Below are 20452 nucleotides of genomic sequence, written 5' to 3'. Positions count from 1 at the left end.
TCAAAGATGCACAAATCAATTTTGCTTGTTACGGATGTTGTTTGCCCGGGGTTAACTTGCTCTTAGTTTGATATAATGCTACATGTGCTTGCCAAGTGTATCACGTAATATGCATTTTGGAAAACATGCTCGACGTGACTGCTTATTCCATTTCTCTTCATTTATTCAAATATATTTTATTACTTGCAAACTGTATTTTCAACATACATGTATCTTGTTTCTGATAACTAATTTTTGGATCGGTTATATAAAGATTTAGGGCAAATTAACAATGTCAGGTTATATGTATACATATTCTTTCTTATATATTATATCTATTACGCAAAAGGCCCAGCCACTCTGTTCATTTTTATTTAATTCAAACATGAGGGTTGTGTATGTACGAACCAGAGTATAATTTTCTGTTCTATTGTTTAAAATCTATATGCCAATCCTTACAATAAAAAATTATTCAGAGCTATTAAAACAAGTAAGAAAATTTAAGTTTGATTCACTTTTGTTTGAAATTTATCAAAATCATGATTTATTTCCTACAATTCCTATTATTAAAAATGACCGATATCATAGGTACAACGATCTAATCATTTATAAGCATTTATCTATTTATGCAATCACATTCACAATTTTTAATCGAGGGCTAGGACTTGGATGTATATATACTTAATCTGAATTAAAACAATTGAATATATATGAGTACCTTTTTTTTCTGCAGTGATTAAGTAAAATGTAATTATTTTTTTAAAATTCAACTAACTTTGTTTATTCTTTTTTAGCAAAATGATGGTATAACTTATAATAATGCTACACCGGGTGATGGAATGTCATTCAGTTTTGTAGGTATTATCTAATGGGCTGAAACAGGTAACTGAGAGGCTAAGATATGCATTTCATTCACTCCCCAAATGACATTTTCCATCACTATCAATAGGATGTTATCTGCCTCTGAGCTCATTAAATATAAACTGAAATTTATTTAGTTATTTTACAACGATTTACAAATAAGTTCGACAACTTAGCTCGAGGGGTTCATTGATGCGGAAAAAAGCGGGAGTACCCCGAAAAACCAACGTGTCAAAGCGGGCGACCGCCAAACCCTGTAACATACAATCACTGTCGATTACGGGGATCGAACTCGGGTCGCAGGGGTGAAAAGCGAGTGCATTGTCCACTGCGGTGCTTCGACACTGTGTAACTCTACGCCTTCTTCACATAGTCAAAAGTACTTAATATTTAGATTGTTTAAATACACTTTCCCATTTTTAAAAAATGATTAATAGTGAGAAAAATACAAATTGTTTACGTGTTTTTTTAAATTCGATTAGTAAGTAAGTAAGTAAGTAAGTAAATATTTTATTATAGTGACATGTGTATGTCATAAGTATAGTACAACAATACAATATTAATAGAATCATTCATTATTACGAGTGTGGGATAGTGAAATTCCACCGAGGGGACAAGATTCACGGTCTAGGACGAGGCTTTGCCGAGTCCTAGACCGTGAATCTTGGCCCCGAGGTGGAATTTCACTATCCCACACGAGTATATAATGAATGATTATTTTTCTCGCATTATATTATCTTAAAAAATGATGTTTGACAACTTTCTGTTATGACGTTCAAAAGATTACTTTCAGTTTATTCCTCCGCATGCTTCAAATAGTGCAAGTCAAAATGAGAGCATACGACAGTTTTTTAATTTAAAATATGATAAATTGTAATTAATTAAGCAACACAATTACTTAATGGATAATCTCAATGCACCATTTTGCATTTCCCTACAGCAGACAACGTTTGTTTATGTTTTAAAACGGCGTAGTAATACACAGTGTAAGACAGAAAAATCTCACACTGCTGTCTCACACCGGACAAACCGATCTCACACCGGTGATAATGCGAGAATATACACTATCGAATTACACCCGGCCAATTGGACCTATATGTCACTTTGAAATCTTATAATATACAAATATACATTTCTGAGCGCATGAGTTTACTTTGACTTGTACAGATAACTTTGTCTAACTGAATAAATCAAATTGAGATATTTGGCAGTCTGTCTTTGATTATTTTTCATAATGATATTTAAATTGACAGTTTCATCTAGATTTTTTTCTAAGTTTATACAATGAAAGAAAGAGATTCTATTATTTTCATAAAATTTGCATTGAAAAATAAAATGTTTTTCATCTTCAATCGAATTGCTTTTACACAGAACACAATAACGTTCTTGAAGAGGTTCATTTCGATAACGACCAGTTTCGACTCCTAGAGGAAGGATTCCACATCTAAATTGTGCCATCAGAGACCGTTCCTGTATGGTTATGTTCATCGTTACATAGGGTTCTAATTGGACGTTTTGTTTAAATGTTACGTATGTCCTAAGTTTCGGTAGAGACCTTGTTTTCGATTTCCATTCGTCTTCATAGTATTTAAATAATTTAGATTTCACTTCGTTTATATCACAAATACGGATAAAAAACAAAATAGGAACACAAATTATGTACGTACATGTTACTATCATCGTAGCCAACATGCATAATCGTATAAGGTACCCAATTTACATACAAGAGGATACATTATGTACACTGAATACTAATACATTAAGTGGAGTGTAACACATCTAATCCACTCATTACTGTAGAATCATCATTACTCGTGGGACACTAATGTTCTAAAGTGACCAACTTCGTGGGTAACCATTGTCAACTAATTTACTACACCCCCTTGAAAGTATATACAAGCCTTTTTTTAATACTAACGAAATAAGGTTCCCACTAAGCGGCACAGTTTTGAATACCCACGAAAATTGACCCCACGAATATAAATGATCCCACAGTAGGTCAATTATGCAATGCAATTATATCGATTACAAAATTGTTAGTTACATAAATATTAATTAATATTTAATTAATAAATGCGTTATTTGTGACGAGTGACAAAAAGAAGTTGTGTTCGTTCTTCGAATCTTGTTTTGAAAAGGTAAAAAAAATATAGATATTTAACAATGGAAGATAAAGTTAATTTTCTTTAATTGTGATTGTACAAAAATAAACGTCCTTCATTTACACTAAAGAGCAGTTTTACATAGAAATTGTTTATGCTAGCTTAAAGACATGTGTAAGAAACTAAAGTACCCTATCTGAGGGGCAATTAAAATACTCTCTGAAATCTTTTATATATATTAATAGTAAGTTAGGATATATAAAACAAAAATTGTTTGTAAGGTTGTTTTATTATCTTATAAAAAAGGTTCCAACATACATCATTAACAAGTCTGTAAAAATATGAAAGTACCTTCCACAATATTTAAAACTTATCTGAAGTTCATGTGGAATGTAAAATGATACAAGGTGCCCATTAGATGTGTTTGCTAGTGGTAAACTAGAAATTCATGTCTTTTAAGATGGTCAGATTTTTTTTATTGTGATTTTATGTTTCATAAAGGTAATTAAAACAACAATACTAAGATAGTGTTGTGTTGCAAGAATATGTGAATGCAGCAATAAAAGACAACAATTGTCTTGTAATAAACGCAGTTCCTCGTTTATCGTCCCTTATCACAAGAGGACAAATATTAAATGCTTTTTTAAAGCTTGGTATGACAAAAATGGCAGATTGCAAAAACTTTATGGTAAACTTTGGTACGGTCACACTCAAAATAGTTGGACCTTTACAACAGTTTTTTTAATTGAAATATTTTTTGTTATATGATAATTAAAGAGATATTTTAATTCTGATCAGGTGCAATTCTAAACTAAAAATTTTTATTTCACTTTACTTATTTTGTTTCACGTTTGAAGCAATATAATCAAAATAACTATAACAAAGCGTTTTCTTCATCTATTTCAAGGACATAACATTGAACAATGGGCTTCATACAACATTGCACTGTGTCAGCCTGATGTTAGGGCGCTCAGGAAAATGGTGGGCACAAGAAGCGGTAGAGGAAGTACCCCGGCCCCCAACAACAGAGCCGAATTTATCCCTGGTCTCTGTGTAAGGGTTTCCTTTGATTCAGAGATAACTGTAAAAAGGAATACTTATTTTTGCAAGCATATAACAGTTTGGATCTACACTGTTGTAACGATTTTAAGAAATTTATGCACCATCTCCACAAGCATTGTAAAATAACTAAAGATCGATATATCAATTTCTTTCCACAAATTGCACAAATCAGATATATAGTTGTAGATAAGAAATAATGATGACATTTTACATTTAGGCCTTAGTATTGTTCTAAAATCACCCTCACAATATTTTTCTTCATGCCTAGGAAACCCTTCCAGTCACCATTCTGACAGTCACCGCGGTAACTGCATTGTACATTCGATTCACAATCATCTAAATCAGTACAATTAATAGATATTATTTCACTGAACAGGATGTGTTGTATTTTGAAAAAAAAAGAGAAAATATATGTTACCGAGACATGGAGGTGGTCCGTAGGTGTGCGCAGGACATACACATTTTCCATTTTCTTACTAAGTGAACACACATTACGTTTTGCACTCGTTGTGGTCAGTTTCTCCCAAATCATTACACTCGCCTAAATTCAGTTAATCTGCGACGTGAAAAAGTAATAAAATTTGTATAAAACAATTAGCTAATTTAAAATTGCCATTACCCGCCAATTTCTCTCTCGCTCTCTCTCTCTCTCTCCCGTCTCTCTTTTTCTCTCATGTCTCTCTCATGTCTCTCTCTCTCTCTCTCTCTCTCTCTCTCTGTCTCTCTCTCTCTCTCTCTCTGCTCCTGATACTTACCCAAACATCCATCGCTTTTAGTAGTACTGGAGAAAAGTCGTAAAATATACTTTAACCTTCACAATTAGCTGCGCAATTGTCTTTTTCGCCCCACTTGGTATCGTGATTACCATAATCCTCCTCAGAAGCCATCGTTTAACAAACAAAAAAATTGGAAAACGCTAGGGTTTGGCAAATTGAGATGGCAAAAAATATTTAGTTTATTCTGTTCAAAACTTCTTTTTATTGTATTGTATTGGTGCATTTGAGAATTTTCATAGTTTATATACTTTATTGATTAAAGAAAGCCTTATTTGTACTGAATATTAACTGAACATTTTTGCAACACCTGCACTTCTCAAATTCAGAGTAATAAAATGTATGTTTGCCTTATATTTCAATTTTGTTTGCTACACAAGTAAGTCTTGCAAATATTATCTTATAACTAGATCTTTGCAGTATCTGGGTTAGAGAGTGCATGGGGATCCTTATCCGTACACGTAGGGATTTTCTTGTCAGATAACTTTTTCATTAGTTCAAATTACTTAGACTTAATCGGACTTAACTTGATATGAGATATCCAGTTATTGAGATAAATGGGTGGCTATCTGATCCACGAAAGATTACTCTCAATTACCTCCATTGATCTCATATACATGTACAATTTGGAGTTATCGTTTTGATGTACCGACGATTTCTAGATCAGTTAATAAATTTCACGAGATTGTTAAAGATTACCACTGATCTGAGAGAAACATTAAAGAAAAGGAGTTTGGGAAATGTTATACGTCCCTGGCGAAGTATACTGTTTTATTTACTTAAAAAGCATGATGCTCTTAAAATTACACTTCTGATATGTACTTTGATTCTTGCGAGAACGTGAGGTTGGAAACCATTGGTACTATGAATTGTGGGTCAAAATTTACTGACGCCGAGAAAATCTAGCTACCGGATCAATGTGTAAACCTTTGTGACGTCACTCGATTTTATTGAGAGTGTACTGATGTGAACTTTAGAGGTACCATTGACTGTAACGTTATGTTATGTTTTGTAGGTATTATCTAATGGGCTGAAACAGGTAACTGAATGGCTAAGTTATGCACTTCCTTCACTTTACAAATGGCATTTCCGTCAGGTTACCTTCACTATTTGGGGTTAACAGGCAATAGGATGTTATCTGCCTCTGGTCTCATCAAATATGACAGAAATTTATTTATTTTACAACGATTGAGAAACAAGTTCAACAATTAACAACTTTTACTAATATCTCCCGTTGGCATGCATGTTAGCTCGAAGGGGTCATTGATGCGGAAGACAGCGGGAGTACCCGGAAAACCAACGTGTCCAAGCGGGCGACCGCCATACCCTGTCACATACAATCACTGTCGATCACGGGGATCGGACTCGGGTCGCAGGGGTAAAAAGCGAGTGCATTGTCCACTGTGATACTTCGACACTGTGTAACTCTACGCCATCTTCACATAGTCCAAAGTCCTTAATATTTAGATGGTTTAAATACACTTTCCCATTTTTTAAAATGATTAATAGAGAGAAAATTACAAATTGTTTAAGTGTTTTTTGACATTCGATTATGTACGTACATGTTACTATCATCGTAGCCACCATGCATAATCATATAAGGTACCCAATTTACATTCAGTATACATGAGGATACCTTGTGTACAGTGAAAACTATAATTTTAATACATTACCTGGAGTATAACACATCTCACCCACTCATTACTGTGGACTTATCATTGTTTGTCAGGGACTAATGTTCTAAAGTGCCCAATTTCGTAGGTAACCATTGTCAACTAATTTACTACACCCCCTTGAAAGTATATATAAGCATGTTTTTAATACTAACGAAATAAGGTTCCCACTAATATAAGCAGGCACAGTTTTGACTACCCACGAAAATTGACCCAACGAATATAAATGATCCCACAGTAGGTCAATTATGCCATGCAATCATATCATGGATCACAAAATTGTTAGTTACATGTAAGGTAGGCACATTTAAGTTAATTATGTGGCTACAGGCTATGTATACATTACACCTAGAGTTTTGTTTACAATCACATTTGGAAAAAATATTAATTAAGATGCGTTATTTGTGACGAGTGAGTAAAAGAAGTTGTGTTCGTTCTTCGAATCTTGTTTTGAAAAGTTAAAAATAAATAAATAGATATTTAACAATGGAAGATAAAGTTAATTTTCTTTAATTGTGATTGTCCAAAAATAAACGTCCTTCATTTACATTAAAGAGCAGTTTTACATATGAATTGTTTATGCTAGCTTAAAGACATGTATAAGAAACTAAAGTACCCTATCTGAGGGGCAATTAAAATACTCTCTGAAATCTTTTATATATATTAATAGTAAGTTAGGATATGTAAAACAAAAATTGTTTGTAAGGTTGTTTTATTATCTTATAAAAAAGGTTCCAACATACATCATTAACAAGTCTGTAAAAATATGAAAGTACCTTCCACAATATTTTCAAATCATTTCAATAAAATCAGATTTTTTTTTATTGTGATTTTATGTTTCATAATGGTAATTAAAACAACAATACTAAGATAGTGTTGTGTTGCAAGAATATGTGAATGCAGCAATAAAAGACAACAATTGTCTTGTAATAAACGCAGTTCCTCGTTTATCGTCCCTTATCCCAAGAGGACAAATATCAAATGCTTTTTTAAAGCTTGATATGACAAAAATGGCAGATTGCAATAACTTTATGGTAAACTTATGGTACGGTCACACTCAAAATGGTTGGACCTTTACAACAGTTTTTTTAATTGAAATATTTTTTGTTATATGATAATTAAAGAGATATTTTAATTCTGATCAGGTGCAATTCTAAACTAAAAAATTTTATTTCACTTTACTTATTTTGTTTCACGTTTGAAGCAATATAATCAAAATAACTATAACAAAGCGTTTTCTTCATCTATTAAGGACATAACATTGAACAATGGGCTTCATACAACAGTGCACTGTGTCAGCCTGATGTTAGGGCGCTCAGGAAAATTGTGGGCACAAGAAGCGGTAGAGGAAGTACCCCGGCTCCAAACAACAGAGCTAAATTTATCCCTGGTCTCTGTGTAAGGGTTTCCTTTGATTCAGAGATAACTGTAAAAAGGAATACTTATTTTTGCAAGCATATAACAGTTTGGATCTACACTGTTGTAACGATTTTAAGAAATTTATGCACCATCTCCACAAGCATTGTAAAATAACTAAAGATCGATATATCAATTTCTTTCCACAAATTGCACAAATCAGATATATAGTTGTAGATAAGAAATAATGATGACATTTTACATTTAGGCCTTAGTCTTGTTCTAAAATCACCCTCACAATATTTTTCTTCATGCCTAGGAAACCCTTCCAGTCACCATTCTGACAGTCACCGCGGTAACTGCATTGTACATTCGATTCACAATCATCTAAATCAGTACAATTAATAGATATTATTTCACTGAACAGGATGTGTTGTATTTTGAAAAAAAAGAAGAAAATATATGTTACCGAGACATGGAGGTGGTCCGTAGGTGTGCGCAGGACATACACATTTTCCATTTTCTTACTAAGTGAACACACATTACGTTTTGCACTCGTTGTGGTCAGTTTCTCCCAAATCATTACACTCGCCTAAATTCAGTTAATCTGCGACGTGAAAAAGTAATAAAATTTGTATTAAACAATTAGCTAATTTAAAATTGCCATTACCCGCCAATTTCTCTCTCGCTCTCTCTCTCTCTTTCCCGTCTCTCTCTTTCTCTCTCATGTCTCTCTCATGTCTCTCTCTCTCTCTCTCTCTCTGTTCCTGATACTTACCCAAACATCCATCGCTTTTAGTAGTACTGGAGAAAAGTCGTAAAATCTACTTTAACCTTCACAATTAGCTGCGCAATTGTCTTTTTCGCCACACTTGGTATCGTGATTACCATAATCCTCCTCAGAAGCCATCGTTTAACAAACAAAAAAATTGGAAAACGCTAGGGTTTGGCAAATTGAGATGGCAAAAAATATTTAGTTTATTCTGTTCAAAACTTCTCTTTATTGTATTGTATTGGTGCATTTGAGAATTTTCATAGTTTATATACTTTATTGATTAAAGAAAGCCTTATTTGTACTGAATATTAACTGAACATTTTTGCAACACCTGCACTTCTCAAATTCAGAGTAATAAAATGTATGTTTGCCTTATATTTCAATTTTGTTTGCTACACAAGTAAGTCTTGCAAATATTATCTTATAACTAGCTAGATCTTTGCAGTATCTGGGTTAGAGAGTGCATGGGGATCCTTATCCGTACACGTAGGGATTTTCTTGTCAGATAACTTTTTCATTAGTTCAAATTACTTAGACTTAATCGGACTTAACTTGATATGAGATATCCAGTTATTGAGATAAATGGGTGGCTATCTGATCCACTAAAGATTACTCTCAATTACCTCCATTGGTCTCATATACATGTACAATTTGGAGTTATCGTTTTGATGTACCGACGATTTCTAGATCAGTTAATAAATTTCACGAGATTGTTAAAGATTACCACTGATCTGAGAGAAACATTAAAGAAAAGGAGTTTGGGAAATGTTATACGTCCCTGGCGAAGTATACTGTTTTATTTACTTAAAAAGCATGATGCTCTTAAAATTACACTTCTGATATGTACTTTGATTCTCGGGAGAACGTGAGGTTGGAAACCATTGGTACTATGAATTGTGGGTCAAAATTAACTGACGCCGAGAAAATCTAGCTACCGGATCAATGTGTAAACCTTTGTGACGTCACTCGATTATATTTTTATTGAGAGTGTACTGATGTGAACTTTAGAGGTACCATTGACTGTAACGTTATGTCGTATACATCGTTATTGGTTTTATTGTCTTGCTGATTCTCGTGAGAGTGTGAAGTGATAAAAATTGCCATGATTACAGGGAACTACTGGGACGATTAAAACAATGCATTACTGGTCCGATTTCTGACGCTAAAAAAATCCGTTGAATGAATGTACAACTAGTCCGAATTTTCTATTCACACACGCCTTGCCGGTAGAGCTCGCTTCGCGCCGGCGCTGTGAGCCGGCGAGCTGCGCTCGCTATCAATAAGTAAATATGTTTGTAACATATGATAGCCCTACGTAGCAGCTACGATCTTGAACGCAGCCCAGAAGTCTAATGAGCCTTTTAATTCCAAAAACTGTTTTGATTATAATATGTTAACAGATAAATACTTATAAAATGGCAATTTAACAAAAATTTGAGCTGTTTAACTTTATTCTATGTTTAACTTCACCATTGAAGTTTGTTCACCGTCTCCATGTACGCCGCCATAACTGATGCTAAAAATGGATATGTGCCTGTTATCACTCGCTAAAGCTTTTTAAAAATTTAAATATCAGGCTTAATATGATTTAGATATCATAAGTCTAAGTTAAACAACTCGCTGAAGATTCATTTCACCTTTATTTTTAACACCTCTGTGGCCTTATTGAAACCACGGTTGTGAATGCGTGTGCGCTTGTCACCTATTATCTCGGACATTCACCTAAGGTGAAAGAAATGATCAAAACAACCAAAATTGTTAATAAAAATGTTTATTTTCTTTTTATTTTACCTTGAGAACAAATCTAATTAAATATCAATATGTAAAGTGTTGATTTTTTAAACACATTCTCGAGAAAACCGAAGAGGAAGAGATGTTAAATACAAACCATATATATTTCATAAAGAGTATTAAAAGTGGGAAAATTTAAAATAAAGGGCAAAAACATCGTACAGTATATGTATTGTTTATTTTTAATCACATTAAAGAATTTGGTAGGGCTAGTAGATATTGAGGTAGGGCAAGTAAATTTTACCCAGCCACTTGGCCGAGGGCAAGTGCTTAAAAAATGTATTTGTCAGCCCCTAATGGTATCAATAAGTGCTTTTATTTAAGTCAAATGACCGTTTTTATCTGCGATGAAGAGTAAAAAAATTAAATCATAAGCAATGAATTCAATATTTATTAGTTTTATACTCGTCAATATAAAATGGTTTGAAACAGTTTACGCTTTTTTTTATAAACCGCTTCGCCTTGAGCGGGCGCAAAAATGCCACGTACTTGGCACTGGCATAATTATCCGGTACAGTGTTATAAAATATATAACGTGTAATAGTAATAATCGTATTAAATTGCCCTTAAAATATTAGGAATATGATTCAAACGTATTTTATAGATAAGTGAAAATTATTAAAAATCCAAAGAACAATTCTGTCGTCTGCATGTGATATTCCTTTGATCGATACACATGTAAACATTACTAACAAACCCGTTGGGGTTACACGGAACAGACCTGTCAAAATGACCTATATCGTCTCTCTATAAGAGAAATATTGGGCTGTTAGTAGAGTAGAAATAAAGTTCTTGTTATCGTTAATGTTGCAGAATAACCTCCTCGGTCTCGAAATATTGTTTGAAATATTAAAGCCTCGGCTTAATAACGCCTCGGCTTTTATATTTCAAAAGAACATTTCTAGACCTCGGAGCTAGGTTATTCTGCAGCATTAACGAAAACCCTTACTTTATTTTTTAAATAACAGCGTAAACAGCTGGCAAAGGGTGTTATATAAGGGAAAACATTTGCAATTGCCTGCGTTTTTGAAAAATTGTGTCTAAATTGCAACCATGGCACTTTAAATCATTACTTTTTGGAAGCCATTTTGCCATTTTGGTTATATGTGACACTGAAAAAAAATCATGCCATCAGTAAAAAAATAAAAAAAATAGTATTATACAGAATTTCAAAAAATCGTAGAAGGGCCATTGAGTTGCTGTAATGTATAATGAATAGGAATCATGGTATAGAAAACCGTTTAAAACAATCCTGGGGAAATTTTTTGGGAAAGAGAAACTGCTGCAAGATAATGTATGGATGTGACCTACCCTCAACTGGAGAAGTATGAAAACGAGAATCTTTGGTTTAAAAAGCTACGGTGGCCAAAGGTAGATATAGACCCTCAGGTGACCGATGTGGCCCATTGGTCTCTTCTTTTATTTCTTCGACACTAAAAATAATTTACCTTGTACTTTTAACTGCTTCGATTATAGTGCAAATATTTTTTACGTTTTGGTTAAGGATGTTATTTTTAATCATCATTAAGTAGATTTAATGTTTGTTCATATGATTCATATCGCTGGCCTTGTTGACATTCCCTCCCGATTAAGAAATTTTTTTTCTTTACAAATCAGTTGATATAAGTCTGAATCTCGGACATCGAACAATTATTTTATAATAGCCAGGATGGACAGTATGTTTCACATAGTTATGTTTAAAATACATATTGTGCTCAAAACGACATGTTCGGTTTGATTGTAGAGAACCTATGACAGCGGCCTACGACGTCTCATATGCAACTTTCCTTTTATTGGCTGCTTGCTTTAACGGGCATCCCGAATCTTATCTGTCCGAGGATATAGAAAGTTATTTGTAATCTATTGCGCGATTCAGATATTCAAAAACACTCAGTTGCATGATGATCTCAATACCTGAAATTCCCTTATTTATTCTTTATTGACAAGGTGATACAAACCTGATGTTCGGAAACGAACACAGATCTATTCCTAGCCAGGATGGGTAGGATTTACCTACATGTACCAGGAAACTCGTATTGACATCCTCATAAATTTATGATTAATAATATACATGTGCGCTCACAAAAAAGATAGACGTAGCTCGCTCAAAACAACGTCGCAAGTTATCAATGTCCTCTGTTAAAATACGAAAAAGATGTTCTATGTATGTGTCTAATATTCAGAATTTTGCTGAGAGTAAGTAACACAAATAGCCTGGTAAAATGCGTGATCGAGCATGAGGCCAAAGACCTCGACTAGTTCACATTATTTCGAAGTATTTTTATTTTCTTGAATAGCGGTAAAATTTTAAAAAGTTGACCCCCCCCCCATTTGAATTTTTTCCTGTCATTTTCAATTCCAACACATGCTAGAAATCCATATCTTTAAGTAATTTAGAAGAATGGACTTGTATGCTGAACTTTTCCCAGGTGTGTTGAGGACCCTTAACGTTATTGTTATTGTATTGATACACCAACGATCACGCTCGATACACATTCATTTCGTTTGTTATTCATTATAGATAACTAATTATTCAACCAGTCAAAAAACAGAATAAGATTATTTTGCAATGAAGTAATGATAAATCTAATTAATAATAAAGTTGTTGGACCATAATAATCCCTACAGATATAGATATAAGGATTCTCGTGCACTCTCTAATCCAGATACTACACAACTTTACTAAGTATTACAGAAGTTTTGCAAGATTTATTTAATTGTGAAGCACAAGCACGTGGGTACACGTAGTTATCCAATAGAATATACCTTGACTGTAGGTGTCTGGGTGGATGATAATATACCTACATGTTAAAAATATCGTTAATGTATAGCTTGCAAACTTGTGTGTCTATGTAATACAAACTAAAATTGAAATAGAAGGCAAACATTCATTTTATTACTCTGCATTTAAGAAGAACACGCGTCTCAAAACTGTTCCGCTGATATCCAACACAAATTAGGATGTCTTTGATCAATGTAGTATATATTCTATAAAAATCTTCAGATTCACCAAAAATGCAATAAAGAGAAGTTTTAAACAGAATAAATTTAACACATTTTAATAATACTTCGATTATAACATAAAGAGTACTGGTACTGTACCAGTTATCGGCTAAGACCAGTTATCGGCTAAACTGAGAGTTCGGGTTTATAGCACGCGAAAATCCAATATTTTTTAATTCAGTCGTCTTTTTCGAATAAAGAAAAGTAAGTATTTGCTTGAAAACTTTTTTGAATATGTTTTATACATGAGCTTAAACGATCATCGTTTACCGCTGATTTTACATCTTTGCACTTTCAGCAGTGGGGGAAGTGACATAATAAGTTAAAAATAGAATATTACCTCTGTGTGATACGTTATTATATCCCTTCTTTGATTTGACATATAAAATCAATATATTTAACATGTATAAACAAAAGGAATTCACGAATTTCCGAGAGATTCGTAGCGTAATTGAACCCCTGATTGCACAATTATGTATTGAATAGTATACGATTTGGTGTATTACCGTATGGTAATACACGAATTATTTTATGAGTTTTGTTTATAATGTAACATGACCCCGAATACGTTAGTATGACCTCACAAGGGGCACAATTCAAACTACATTTAGCAGAGTATAAAATCAACATGAACACGGATTTTTACTATGTTATTATCACGAAGCCGATAACTGGTACAGTAAATCGTAAAAACTCGGCAAATTCGGGTCGTACTTAAAAGCACAAAACAAGATGTTTTGGGTTCTAAATAATGATATAAACTAACAGATTAATAAATAAGGAGTTCACTTTTTAAAGTATGCCAAGTTTTATCCAAAAATATCAAGAAATAAGGAATTACGAAAAGAAAACGTTAAATTTTAGCCGATAACTGGTACAGTACCAGTATGCACGCCTTAACTCAAAATGATTATTACAGTAGTAGTCAACAGATTTACCTTTCTGCCTTAAGGTTATTTTTCGTTATATATAAAAGTTGCTGTTGAATAATTCGTTCTTCATATACCAGTGCACCGCAACGAGACGACAAGTGTGCTAGGGATGCAGTATTGTTTGATTTTCTCCTTCATTAGCATTTTCAATTTGTTTGTTTGGGGGAAAGATGACTATGGAGGCAGGTTGTACGGGCAATACCGACTGTCGCAAGAATGCCATTTGCAAAACTGTCATGTACAATACTGAATGTGAATGTGAAAGTGGGTTTTACGACTTTCCTCCATTCACTACTGCTGAAAACCAGGGATGTCTGGGTAAGTAGCAGAAACAGAGAGAGACTGGCGGCTAATGACGATTTTGAATTAGTTGATTAATAAATATAAATTTTGTTATTATTTCACGTCGCAGTTTTACTGATTTAGGTGAGTGTAATGATGTGGGAGAGACTGATCAGTGCAAAGGAAATACACAGTGTGAGTTGACTACGCAAGGATACGGAAAATGCGTATGTCCTGCGGAAACCTTCGGGCCTCCTGAATGTCTCGGTAACATATTTTCTCTTTCTTTTTTTTCAAAGTGCAATGAATCCTGTTGAATAAAATTGTAGTCATCAATTTTATTATTTAGATGATTGTGAATCGAATGTACAATGCAGTTATCGCGGTGACTGTCAGAATGGCGAATGTGTTTGTTTCCCGGGGTATGAAGGAAAATACTGTGAAGGTAATTTGAGAACAAGACTAAGGCGCGCATCTACAATTTTATAGCATATTGGTTCGATGTTTGGTTAAAATTTGTAATGAAAAGTTCATATATATTTAGTTATTTTATAACGTTGGTGGAAGTGGGTTCTATTCATTCAAATTAGTATTATTGTGCACTATTCTGCGATGTTTGGTGGGGATTGCAATTGAACATCAATATTATATTTAACGTTACAACAATCCTCAAGCAAACTGATATATATATATATATATATATATATATATATATATATATATATATATATATATATATATATATATATATATATATATATATGTGCTATGTAATAATTCAGTATTCCTTTTAACAGTGATCGAAACTACAACAACTACAACAGAGAGACCAGGGATAAATTTGGCTCTGTTGTTGGGAGCCTCGGTACTTCCTTTACTGCTTCTTGTACCAGCCGGTCTCGTGAGCGCCTTAACATCAGGCTGACACAGTGCACTGTTGTATGAAGCCCATTGATAATGGCATGTCTTGAAATAAAAAAAAATTGCATTGTTAGAGTTCATATAATTATAAATTGCGTCAAACGTGAAACAAAGTAAGTTAATGAGAAATAGAAAGTTCTACTCTTGAAATGCACCAGATCGGTTTAAAAATCTATATAACTGTCAACAAATACACCCCTGCGAATGTGTTCGGAATGTTTTCCTTATCGTTGCTTAGTATGTAATAAATCCAGAGGTGCTCGAATGAAAGCTCTCGAGACTTCCCCGAGATTTGTTCAGTTCCTGTGAAATTTTTAGCGGAAGTATAAGTGTTCGGAAGATATTCTTAAAATATGTAAGAACTGATCTTTTTTTCATATCATATCCTACTTTGATTTATGTTAAAACATGAAAATATATTAAGATATATGTCTTATTTCATCATCTATCAGTTATTTAAACTAAACGATGGTATTTAGAACAGAGTTATCGTTCGTCTTCAACCACGTGTAGAGTGGTTGAAAATATAAACATTGGGTTGCTTTTAATAATAAAATCATAGCCATGGTTGATGCTTATGTGTGCATTACCATGCCTTTAAAAAAATAAAGAATGTCTGTTTTGAATTAAAACATAGTTTATCGAGCCAATTTCAAGGAACATCCTTCATAAAATAGTATAGTCTGTTTCACTACTGGTGCTATGACTAGGTCAGGCGCGGATTGAAAATTAATCCGGGGGGGGGGGTCGCTTCTAAGCATGTTAATTGTTGCAAGATCATAAAAACCTATTTCTATTGTCCCATTTCTTTCTAGAACTCAATGCACAGCTCATCCACCAATAAATGGATATAAAGTTTAAAATTAAAAAAAAGTCTATATTTTATATTTGACTGCAAGTACATGTATCTTGATTCTAGGAAATAGAAACTGAAAGGGTCAAGTAAAACCACGTGGTCTAAATTTAAATGACAAAAACATTCGCTGGGGTGAAATATTTCAACCGAAAAAACTGTTGTACTGGTCTAAATATTCTGGGTATGCCTTTACTATAAGTTTACCATAAATCTTGAGAAATCTACTATTTTAGTCAAATATAACTTTAAAAAAAAACTTTTAATATATGGCCTATAAGGGACAATAAGTGAGGATTTGCGTTTTTTTTTTACAAGACAATTGTTGTCTTTTATTGCTGCATTCATGTATTTTTACATCACAACTTACACTTTCTTAGTATTGGTGTTTCAAAAGCATTTATATATATTAAACATAAAATACTTTTTAAAAACCTGACCATTTTAAATAACATATTTCTAGTAAACCCATAAACACCTGGTTGTCAATGTTAATAGCAAACATATTTAAATCATATTTTAAAAAATTAAAAGAATCAAAAAAGACCTGACCATGGTAAGTAACATAGTAATCCACAAACACGTGATAAAACAACCTTCAAGTTACGAACTATTTAGCTTTACATATCTTTACAATACAGTATGCATACTAGAATCCAGAGAGTATTTCAATTGCTTTTTTAGTTAGGGTACATTCGTTTCTTATGCATGTATCTATAAACAATTCTTTTCTAAAACTGATCTTTATTATAGATAAAGGATGTTTATTTGTGTACAATCACTAAAGTAAACTCTTTAAAACTTGATCTTCCATTGTTCAAGATCTATTTAATATTTTTACCTTCTCATAAAAAGGGTTCTATGAACGAATACAATTTTTTTTATGCAATTATGTTAAAAAAAATGTTAGCAAAGGAATCAACGAAATCTTCCTTTTTGTAAAAGACAACGTCTTCTTTATTTTTGCTGCATAAATGAATGTAAACAGAACTTTAAGTGTAATGCGTACAGAGCTTGCAGCCAGATAATTAACATAAACATGCTTATACGTGAATTGACAGGATTATAATCGATTACATGTATATGATTAATACATAGTGTTTAATCATTTCTTTATTCGTGCGATAACATCCTTTTGCCCAGTGAACCCCCCAAAAATGATGTTAAAACAACCAGTCAATAGAAGAACCGATCTCTCAGCAATTCATTTTTACAAATAGCTTATAAACAATTGATTTTTATATTTCTTGTTCTGCAACTATTGTAAGACGTACAAATACGGCCAAACATTTTACCACATTGTTTAAGATTGGAAGGAGTCAGATGATGAAACAGAAGGGTACTGAATAACACAGTCAAAGCAATCACACATTAGAAAGATTCAAATAATTAATACTTAATTACAGCTAATCAAGATTAAATAAAGATATTGCACCATTTCTCTTTTTGGAAATTACACGCAAAAAATAGTTGCTAGTTGATATTAAAAGCACAATGTTAAAGTACATTGGTATAATATGGACAGATGCTTTTAACCCTACTTCTAATGTTGATCTTTAAAAGAAATCGTGATCCCAAAAACAAAATTATCTCCGCTCTTCTCGAATTCCATTTTCTGATTTTGCAACTTTTAAAGCTGCTGCAGGAATATAATTGCGGTTCAGGATAGCATTTGTACCATGTTGACTATGTCCAGGAAATGAAGATAGCTTTTGAAATGGCATAGGAAATATAACGAACACTAGCACCAGAAAAAAGTGTATGTTTCATCATTTTTGGTGAAGATTTTATTTTCAACCATTAAGTAAATAAATATGTTCGTTTAACCTGCATAAGTACGGCGACCGTGTTTTCATTCTCTTTATTGGCTGTCTGCATCAACGGGCTTCGTGACTCTCATCTGCCAGAAGATTAATGATAACTACGTAATCTAGTGCGATTGGTGCGTACAGACTCAAATAACATTTAGCTGCTTGATGCCCTCGATACCTGGCGTTTTCCTATTGGCTTGTTTTAATACATCAGGCGGTAGATGTCTGACGCTCGGAGACGGAACACTGATCGTATTGGATGCCTGGGTGGGCAGCATGTACCTACACCAGGAGCCGTGTACCTACCAGGAGCCATGTATCGGTGTCCTTATAACTTAAAACATATTTATATACGTAGTGAATCAATGTATGTAGCGACCAATATTAACTCAGGTACCTAATATTTAATAAGAAAGTTATTAATAAGCATTTCAATGTTTCATATACACTTCTGATCGACCACGGGCCAAAATATGTCTACAAGCTTACATTGTTTCTTATCTTGTTTACATTTTCAAAGTCTTTTTGATTAAACTTTTAATCAAATTTGATAAATGGCTGATAATGGACCACTTTAAAACATTTACTTGATTGTTTTGCGTCCCCTTTATGATGTAAATACATGTAGTGTGCACAACGCGAGAAAATGATACGTCACATGTACCTCGGAGCAACAAGCATGGTTTCCATCATTAAAATCTGTAAAATTATATTCAAGCGTGATTGAATTCATTGTATTCATCTTACCAACTTAATATTGTATCAAAATGACACATATGTAATAAATCATATCAATGTCAAAGTTAACGATTTGTACCATACGTTATCTTATTTTCAAATGTATATATGATGAATGCCTTAACATAAAAATATAAATACCGAAATATGCATGTCAGTGCGTAGAGTTTATTCTGCATGTTAGTGTAATATGCTGTAAATGAGAAGGGATCTCACCTAGTGATACATGTACGGTAAAACAGTCTACATAATTATACTAAGATTATTCAATAGAAAATTGTCTTCTGGTTTTTCCCCTAATATGTGGGCACAGTGTATTATAATACCAGTTTTTAAAAAGGGTGATGCATTAGACCCCAATAATTATAGAGGCATTAGTCTTGTCAGTTGCTTTTGTAAATTATTCACATCTATTTTGAATCAAAGATTGTTAACATGGTCTGACGCAAATGATGTAATCACTGATGCACAGTTTGGATTTCAACCCAAACGAGGTACAGCTGAGGCTATATTTAGCCTTTCAAATATTATTAATATGTCAATAAGAAAGTAAAAAAAGATTGTATTGTTATTTTGTTGACTTTAAGAAAGCATTTGACACTGTTGAAAGATTGAAATTATGGGAAAAATTGTCTAACGTTGGTATTAGAGGAAAATTGTTGAATTTCATTCGTAGTATGTATAATATTATGAAATCATGTGTTAATTCAGCAGGAAAGTTATCTGAGTTTTTTAAAAATAACAAAGGACTTTTGCAGGGAGAAGTGCTAACTCCAATATTGTTTTCATTATATGTGAATGATTTTGAAATGGAATTTTTGTGTAAAGGTAACATACCAATACAAATTCAAGAGTTAAATCTTTTTGTTTAAATGTACGCAGATGACATGGTAATTTTCTCCGAAACTGCACATGAGCTTCAAGAAATGTTAGATACATTGTATTCTTATACATCTGTCTGGGATCTTACTGTAAATGTACAAAAAACCAAAATTGTCATTTTTAGAAATGGTGGTAAAATTCACAATAATGAAAGGTGGCATTTAAATGGCGAGCCAATTGAGGTTGTCGATAGCTTTACATATCTGGGCCTTTTGTTACAATATAATGGAAAGTTTAACAATACACAGAAACAGTTGGTGAGCCAAGGGAGAAAAGCCATGTTTTCTTTAAAGTAAAAACCAAGTCAATTGTATCTGAACACTGAAACAATGCTGTCAATTTTTGATACTTATATTGCTAGTATATTAAATTATGGCTGTGAGATATGGGGCATGCATGCTGCAAATGATATAGAAAAAGTGCATTTAGAATATATTAAATTTGTGTTAAGTGTGAAGAGAAATACAAACACTGCAATTGTATATTTTGAAACTGGGAGTCTACCTATGAAAACTATACGAATGTTTAGAATATTCAAATTTTGGTTCAAATTGTTACAAAGTCAGAATTGTATTTTGCAGTCCTGTTACAAAATGCTGTATGATGACTGTGAATCGTCTTTGGCACCTGCTGAAAATTGGGTTACTGTAATTAAAAA

At 33.0% G+C, this 20452-nt stretch overlaps 1 protein-coding gene, 1 long non-coding RNA gene and 1 pseudogene across 2 annotated transcripts; 1 reads left to right on the top strand and 2 right to left on the bottom strand.

Annotated features, from left to right (window-relative positions):
* Positions 1 to 2100: 2100 nt before the first annotated feature.
* The window catches only part of LOC128183754 (uncharacterized), a 31617-nt pseudogene continuing 13265 nt past the window's right edge, over positions 2101 to 20452 (bottom strand).
* On the top strand, positions 13442 to 15572 carry LOC128185772 (slit homolog 1 protein-like). Its single transcript, XM_052855434.1, has 4 exons — positions 13442 to 14625; positions 14734 to 14856; positions 14939 to 15034; positions 15387 to 15572. Exons 1-4 carry the CDS (start codon positions 14478 to 14480, stop codon positions 15512 to 15514), a joined length of 495 nt encoding a protein of 164 aa, XP_052711394.1. The 5' UTR covers positions 13442 to 14477; the 3' UTR covers positions 15515 to 15572.
* LOC128185773 (uncharacterized) lies at positions 15435 to 18485 on the bottom strand. The gene is made up of 3 exons (XR_008243841.1): positions 18353 to 18485; positions 18191 to 18263; positions 15435 to 15555 (listed from the first exon to the last, which is right to left on the bottom strand). It is a non-coding gene; the product is annotated as an uncharacterized LOC128185773 (long non-coding RNA).

The sequence above is a fragment of the Crassostrea angulata genome, chromosome 5 (genome assembly GCF_025612915.1).
Source record: "Crassostrea angulata isolate pt1a10 chromosome 5, ASM2561291v2, whole genome shotgun sequence".
Lineage (NCBI taxonomy): Eukaryota > Metazoa > Mollusca > Bivalvia > Ostreida > Ostreidae > Magallana > Magallana angulata.
The sequence above is the reverse complement of the archived record's forward strand: the minus strand, read 5'-3'. Positions and strand labels throughout refer to the sequence as shown.

Excerpts from the sequence above, each read along its gene's own strand:
- LOC128185772 (XM_052855434.1), top strand. The coding sequence starts at position 14,478 with ATGACTATGGAGGCAGGTTGTACGGGCAATACCGACTGTCGCAAGAAT. Across the intron at positions 14,857-14,938 it reads CGGGCCTCCTGAATGTCTCG|ATGATTGTGAATCGAATGTA; the intron begins GTAACATATTTT and ends TTTATTATTTAG. Across the intron at positions 15,035-15,386 it reads TGAAGGAAAATACTGTGAAG|TGATCGAAACTACAACAACT; the intron begins GTAATTTGAGAA and ends TCCTTTTAACAG.